The 8350-nt window shown below is 34.8% G+C and overlaps 1 protein-coding gene and 1 pseudogene across 5 annotated transcripts in view; both read right to left on the reverse strand.

Annotated features, from left to right (window-relative positions):
• DEK (DEK proto-oncogene) overlaps positions 1-8350 on the reverse strand; it is a 37019-nt gene that overhangs the window by 18395 nt on the left and 10274 nt on the right. For all 5 annotated transcript variants that reach the window (XM_005873045.2, XM_005873043.2, XM_014545192.1 and 2 more), the window contains exons 4-6: positions 8078-8172; positions 6427-6547; positions 3608-3796 (exon numbers count right to left, since the gene is read on the reverse strand). In XM_005873045.2, coding sequence (XP_005873107.1) covers positions 3608-3796; positions 6427-6547; positions 8078-8172 — 405 coding nt within the window. The remainder of the gene's footprint in view (positions 1-3607; positions 3797-6426; positions 6548-8077; positions 8173-8350) is intronic.
• On the reverse strand, positions 6810-7817 carry LOC106727269 (annotated as a pseudogene).

Below are 8350 nucleotides of genomic sequence, written 5' to 3' on the forward strand. Positions count from 1 at the left end.
AAGCTTCCAACCGCTCCTTGTTTTCTTTTCTTTTTTTTTTTTTATTCTGGGCCAGCTTTAGCTCTGAGGCCTCGCTGCTGAAAACATGGATACAATTTTTCGGTCCGGCTGGGTTTCAGTCCGGCTGTTTTCTGGGGTTTTGTTTACCTTCTTATTTGCAACATAGTATATAGTTGCTTAGACTTGCAGATGAGAGGCTGGCAAGTGAGGCAGGGAACGTTGGAGTCTGCAGCAAGCAAGCCTCCTGCTCGCTTCAGTGCCTGGCTGCCGGCCGCCATCTTGGCTGACAGTTAATTTCCATATACTCACTGATTAGCCAATGAAAAGGGTAGCGGTCATACGCTAATTACCATGTTTCTCTTTTATTAGTGTAGATTATCCAAGTCATTCTGAGAAAGAGCACCTTATTTGAGTTAATTCTAAAGAAACAGAGAATTAAAACCTGTTGTGAACCACTCACTGAATATCATAGAAACAGAGGTACAGGTACAGAGAACCTTGAACACAGTGTCTTACCAATTACTGGCTAACATGCTAATGTGACATATTTTCTTATAAAAGACTTTTAAAAAAAACAAGAACAGCCCTAGTCAGTGTGGCTTAGTTAGTGGAGCATCACACCATGCACTGAAAGGCTGCTGGTTCAATTTCCAGTCACGGCACATACCCGAATTGTGGGCTTGGTCCCTAGTAAGGAGCATGCAGGAGACAGCCGATTGATGTTCCACTGTCACATCAATGTTTCTCTTTCTCCTTCCCTCCCTCCCTCTCTAGAAATCAATGAAAAATCTTTTAAAAAAATAAGAGAAAATATATCCTCAGATGAGGATTAAAAACATCCAACAAATTAACCTTCATAATTTACTCCAAGAATCTAAAATAGAACATGCAACTGATCTTAGTAAGGAGAAGCCTTTATTTATGAAAAATTCACTCCAGGAAATAAACAGAATAAGTAATATTAACTTAGTAATTTTCTATGAAAAAAATCTGCAAAATATTCCACCTATAGGCAATCAACTATTTTTCCAATCAACTGAAACTCTTCTTTATGGCCTCTTAGAAAAGAGGTCCTTCCTTTCATGGTACTGACCAAAAATACTCCATTTATGAAGTCTCTAACAAGGTTGCCACTTAACCAAGTCATCAAAAAATGGAATAAAGAAAACCATTTATCACAGAAATATTGTTCCTCCTGCTAGCACTTACCTTGCAAAGCAATCAGAACTTTTCATAGAAATGGAATCAGCAGTAAAGTTTTTGAGGAGATAGCCCTAAATTTGAAAGTCTTTAGAGCAATAAAGAATATCTATGCTTATTAGATTTAGCCCCATCGTATCTCAATCCAGATTTTGTTGGCATTGTAGTTCATGAAGTCTGCTTGTATCAGCCCAAGCAGAAAAACTGAAGCAGAAAATAGAGCATAATGATACAACTTTTATATTGTGTAACTTTATATATTTAATGTCCATAAAAGCATTCTTCAGGTTGCCTTTTTCCTCCAGGTATTTTCATCAGTTGACCTGGGTTTCTAGTTTCACTTGTGATCATTATCCAGTAATCAATATGGTTATAAATCAGGAGTACTCTATATTCACAGACTTCAACTGATTCTACTTAAAACAATGAAATAATCGGGAAAGCAAATGAGAAAATTAATAACCTTTCTAAATACAATCTTCCTGCACTTTAGTAATGACAGGAAGACTGGATTTAGAAATCCTAAAGGTCAGCTTACTACTACTACTAATAGCAGCAGCTAATACTTACAGTACTCGTGCCAAGCACTGCTCTAAGTGCTTTACATAAAATCATTTAATACAACCCTTTGAGGCTGCTACTATTATTATCCCCATTTTACAGAAGGGAATCAGATGTTACAGAGTTTAAGTAACTTGCCCAAAGTCATACAGTGGTACAGCTGGGATTTGAACCCAGATAGTTTCCAAAGCCCATGTTCATAATCATAGTGCCTCTACAAAAAAAATCAGATGTTTATAGTCTATGACAACTTTTCATGCTTTAACTCTGCCTTTAAAAAGGTTTTAGGGGAAGCACAGTGAATACACAGAATAGATAACCAAAAATTTGTTGAATGAGGAATAACACTATTACTGCAAAATTGGCATTATTGCATATTCACATATAAACAAACATTTTCCTCCCATATTTTCCTAAAATCAATTATAAAAAACCTTAATGCTCAGATTACTCATCTTACTTTACACCAAAAATATATTAAGACTAGTGTCCCGGTGCACGGATTCGTGCACACTGAAAGGAAATTAATTAGAAGAAATAGTTTAATATCGCTATTCGCCCTTTCTCTATAATAGAAGTGTCAACCAAATTCACCATCAACAATGACAGATCAACACACACACATGCGATTGGTGCGAGAGCTTTATATGTATCGCGCACGCATGAGTCAACTTAGCCTTGTATATATATAAATATTTATGAAACAACTGCTGGCTTTGTAATATTCTTTCAATTATGCAACATTTCAAACTTAGCTTTATTGAAGTCTGTATAAAATTTGACATTAAAGCAAGCATGGATTTTAAATACCTAAAGGCAAATTTATACAAGATACACACATATAAAACCAGAGTTCACAGTATCTTTACTCCCTCTAGAATCAACTGGAGGTGATTTTGCCCCCCATGGGAGACACTTAGCAAAGTCTGGAGACATTTTTGGTTTTCACAACTGGACATTGGGGAAGTGTGCTACTGGCACCTAGTGGTCAAATGTTCTATAATACACAAGACAGTCCTCTACAATGAAGAATCATTTTGGCCCAAAATGTCAAGCCACATTAATCAAATCCTAACTAAGACCAAGTACATTACCCAACTTTATAGAGCAAGTTCTGACCAGTGAAGAGTCTACAAAAAGACTATTAACAATAATAGAAAATCACTTCCTATTTCCCATCTACTTGACTGAAGAGACACAAAAAGGAAAGGGAAAAGTTAACCCTTTAAATGGTTCAGCACCTTTTCCCTTCCTGAAGTTTCACTTTGAAAACTAAAAATGTTCAACATTTACAAAGATTTGTAAGTAAAGGAAAATGGCAGGCATTCCTAAGTGATATAAAACGTGCCCACCAATCAAACTTCAAATCCTGTTATTCTCATTAAATAATCCCCAACAAGTTGAGGAAAAAATGGTGGTCCTTAAACCCCTGGTTTTTTGCGTGAAACAGAATAAAATGGTTCAAGATCATCGTAATATACTAACATACTTTGAAGAAAATTCTCAAAAAATCTGCTCCTTTGTGTTTCTGTTCAGGATACGTACCCCTCCCCCTGTGCCTTCCCTTCCCATTTGACCTACTCTAGTCAAGGCCCAGGCTCAAATTCAGTTCCATACTAACCTCACTCTTTTCCAACTTTTACACTCTGGCATATCAACAAAACTAAAAGCTTGTTAAAGGGAAAGAAAAGGTTTACACTGAACTACATGTCTTCAGAATTTACAGCATCTAATATGGAACTGATGGTTCCTAGAATCTATTTTCTGGCTATACCTATTACATAGCAGGAATATTTAACTCTCCCCAGGAAAAGAAATGAAAAAACAAGAAAAACTAAAATGTTACCTCCTCTTCACTTTCTTTATCTTCATCCTCTGAAGACTCTTCTTTGTTTTTCTTTTCATCTTCATCACTGCTAGATTCATCTGACAGAATCTCAGGACATTTGGTTTGCTTTGCTTTCCTTGCCATTCCAGAACTGTTCCGTTCCTTTTTGTTGCCTTTGCTAGAAGTTTTTTTAGATTTTGGCAATGGCTGCATAAAATAAAATAAACACCAATGAGGTATTTCCAAGTCAATCAACTATTTCTGAGACCTACTTCTCAACTCAATTCTTGTTTGTCTCAAGGTATATTTCCAAGCTTCGCAGCTTTAGAGAATAATTTATCTTGAACAATGAGTCAAATTAATCTTTTTTTGTCTGAACTACCAATACCTTTTCATTTGTATTCTAAACACCTAGGAAGAGACTCTTCACAAATGTTTAAATATGCATTTTATGTTCTGACATGGGACTAGAAGCCCAAGTACACACCATGTTAAGCTCAAACAGTTATTTACACTTTATCAAGATAATACTTTGAATCAGACTTATAATTTACTAGTATTTCATTCCTATAAACATCAGCTGCTGTCAGAGAAGCTTCCTGTTTTAGGGGACCCTCCAATGAAAGGACTGGGAAGAATCATCCATGAAGTAAATGAAATTTCACTTTATACACCCTGAATTTATGAACTATGTAGTTTATATTCATATTACCTCTGGGCTCTACTTTCAATAATGTCAGGATTATATTCTCACATGATTGTAAATATGTAGTAAGTACTGAATGTGTTAATTGATAAATTAAGAACCACAAAATCAGTGTATTGCTCTTACTTTGATATTCAATTAAAGCACACACATTTAAAATGAAGAGATCATGTGAAGAAAAGTATTATATTAAACAACAAATTTAACTTTTAGTGCTTTCTTAGGGGAGAATTTACTAACTTCTAAAATTGAAAACCATAAATAACCCTGCAAAAGGATCTGAAAAGATAAACTTATTTATCTTTTAAAAATTACTTATTTCTGAAAATTATGGGTATCTTTTGTTTTTATTTTTGCCTGTTATTTTCTGCAATAAACAGAAACATTAAGAAAAATTCCATATAACCTTAAGATACATAATTGTATAAATGTTAGTGATAACTTTAGGCAGTATTTTTTATGAAACTAGCAGACCCTCACAGCTCCCTTCTCTCCCAGGAACTTCCAGTCTTAGGGGTCACTTTCACCTGCACAAAATTTTTTAAAAAGTGGCTACTTATGTAACTTAGTGTTCTCAGGTAATCTACAATGTACAGAATAGCCTCTAACTTGACCAAACAACCTACCCTTCAAAAAGCAGACGGGGAAGCAGCCAATCTAGGTCATTCCAGAATTTTAAGTTAGTGAACCAAATTTATTTGTCAGAGGAGTTCTCTATAAGAAAATTCCTTGAATGAATACAGATATCCTTGTTATGTGAACTCTTACCATTACCAGGAAACAAATCCATTTAAATTCTCTGATTCTTTGTTTGGAGAAAAGATAACTGTCTAAACTCTCACTACTCACTATCTGAAATCCAGGACTCAAGTATAATAGAAAAATATGACAACCCTTACTTCCTCAACTCAGGAATCAGATGCAGGTAGTGAGATTATAATATGTATATGGAATTAGTAATAGGAGGATTGGAATGGGTACTGAATAAACCTATACAGGGAAATGAAAAATTTAACTTGAATGTTAAATCATTCAAGTAACCAATCAAGAAAATGCAACTTCCAAAAATAAGATTTTAATTAAAAAAATAGTAATAATAAATGCTTTAGAACTTTCCTATATTAGTTTTAAAATTAGTTGAATCTATTAATCAAAATCCAGTGTTGCCCTAGCCAGTTTGACTCAGTGGATAGAGTGTGAGGCCCTTTGACTGAAGAGTCATGGGTTCGGTTCCAGTCAAGGGCAAGTACCTTGACTGCAGGCTGGATCCTTGGCCCTAGCTGGGGCACGTTGGGAGGTAACCAATGAGATGTGTCTCTCTCTTTCTCTCTCTCAAAAAAAACAAACAAACAAAAAAAACCCAGTGTCAATGGCATCATCCCTTTTTGTAAACAAAATCTGATTAACAACTAATTAAGGTAGCTATACAAAAGAACAATATTAAGATTATTATAGGAGACAAAATTAGTACTAATGAATTTATAGTGTTTTTCTTAAAAGTGTATGGTAGCATAGAAAACAGCTTAAGATACCATTAGATTGAGCAGTAATCAGAATCAAATAAGAAAAATGAATGTAAGAGTTAGTTTCCATAAGGAAGGATAAAACATAAGGAAGTGCTTCTCAAAAGTGTGGTTCGTAGACCCTGGGGTTTTCTGAGAACTTTTCAGAAGCCTACAGGTCAAAACTATTTTCATAATACCAAGACATTAATTAGCTCTTTCACGGATTATGGAAAAGCCAAGGTAAAACAGCTGTCATCTTAGTACTTACTAATCAAGCAGAGGCAGCAAACTGCTAGTCATATTTCTCATAACCACACACTAGCAGGAGGGAAGAGGTGTTTCATTGAAAAATGTCTCTGATGAAGCAGTAAATATTAATTGTATTTACTCTAAACTTTTTGAGTATATGTTTTTAGAATATCTGTGTAACAAAATGGGAGATACAACAGAGTAACTCTGGCTACAAATTGAAGTTTGCTGGTTTTCTTAAGAAATACACTTGTATATTGAATTGTGACCTAAGCTAGCTACCTTTTTTCATGGACCACCATTTTTAAAAGAATAATTAAAAAGGAGAGACTATAAATAATTGATTTGTTACTAAAATAATAAAAATTGGTCCTCACTTTGCCAGAAGGCTTTGGATGCATTAAGAAATTCAAGATCCTCTTCACCAGTTCACTATTTACACCTGATCTCTCCAAATCAAGAACCTCACAGATGCTTTTTAACATGGCATTTCTAAATCTGAAAAAGAAAATAAAAGAAACCAAGGTGATTATGTAGGAAAGTTTATAAACATCTCCACAATATAAATGCAATAGCTAACCAAACTGGCTAGGCTACAAACATTTAAAAAGTAGCCAACGTTTCTCTAAATCTTAGAAGTACTCCTAATAATCTTTGATTAGTGTACAAACACAACCAGATTAGAGTATTAAAAATTTGAAAACACCATTTACCAATTCTAAATATAGTAAAACAATACCTAAGTTAATTCATTAGAAAATAATGTAAAAAGTTTTCAATACTATAAAATTCATTGACTTGATCATTCTTCTGGCTGCTGATTGTGACTAAATATTACATTTCCCCCTCAGCATTCCTACCATAATGTTTCAAGGAAGGAATAGATAATAAAAGAATTCCTTTTTTATATCTGTTTATTCATTTTCTTCGCTGTGCAACTTGGCATTGGAATTGGTGGCTCTGATGACCAGCTGGGCTGCTTTCCACAATGGCTTTGACGTTCTTTGAGGAGATGCTGTGAGCAATTTCAGCACAATAAGATCTGTTGCACATCAGCAGCACTTCAAGCTCCTTGACATTGTGGACCAAAGACTTCTGAAAGACACTGGGAAGCATGTGCTGTTTTCTTGTTGCTCCCATAACCAATATTGGGCATCAAGATCTGGCCTTTGAATCTTTTGCACATCCTACTGTCAATGCCTCTGGGTTTCCGTCAGTTACACTTAATTTTGACATATTGGTCTGACTGGTGTCGGATGAACTTCTTTTTGATAATCTGGTTTCATGAGAGGTCTGGAGACAGCCAAGGATGCCAAGTAGGAGATGGCTGCCACCTCCATAGGCAATACCGAGGAAGAAGATTAGAGTTCTTAAACTACAGGGAATTTAATAAACAAAAACTCTAATATATCATCTTGCTTGCATTATGGTGAAAGACATTGTTTCTATCAAAGTGATTATCTTCAAAACAACTTAGTACCTACAAGTGGAGGAACAGAGTGGCTGACAGAACAGGAGAGAAAAGTTTTCACTATATTCCCTTTAGACCTTCTGAAATTTCAACTGTGAATGATTTGCCTGTGTATATCGTTCTCCCAAGAAATAAAGACATCTTTGCATTTTCAATAATCTTGATAGCCATTATTTATTGAAAACTAATGAAGGTCCCAAGTTAATGGTTATGTTGACAAGTCAGATCTAGGCATTTAAAGCAAAGAATTAGCAATCTACGTATGGGTGGTCACATTAAATATTTAAAAATAAAATTTAAAGCACATTGATCAGCCCAGCCAGTGTGAGTCAGTGGTTAAGCAGTGACCTATGAATCAGGAGGTTTGATTGCCGGTCAGGGCATATGCCTGGGTTGTGGACTCAGTCCCCAGTGTGAGGAGTGCAGAAGGCAGCTGAGGTCAATGATTCTCTCTAATCCATGATATTTCTCTCTCTCTCTTCCCCTCTCTGAAATCAATAAAGACATATTAAAAAAAACACATTGATCAAAACATGATATTTATAAAAATAACTTACTTTTTCAACATTTCTTCCTTCTTTTTATATTGGGTACTTCCTTTTTCAAATGGAAAGCCACTGAACTGACCCACATTCTTCTTTAATGAGGAAACCTGAAAATGTTTCTTATTATTAATACTACTTATTACCCAGTAATGTACACAAGAAAAAATTCAAGCCAGCATCTTTATTTTCACATCTGTCTCTACGCTACAATACTGGTTTATGCAAAATTTCTTATTCACAATTGAAAACTATACTTATTACTAAAATATTATTATATATATATAT

The sequence above is a fragment of the Myotis brandtii genome, unplaced genomic scaffold, assembly GCF_000412655.1.
Source record: "Myotis brandtii unplaced genomic scaffold, ASM41265v1 scaffold398, whole genome shotgun sequence".
In the NCBI taxonomy this organism is placed as follows: domain Eukaryota; kingdom Metazoa; phylum Chordata; class Mammalia; order Chiroptera; family Vespertilionidae; genus Myotis; species Myotis brandtii.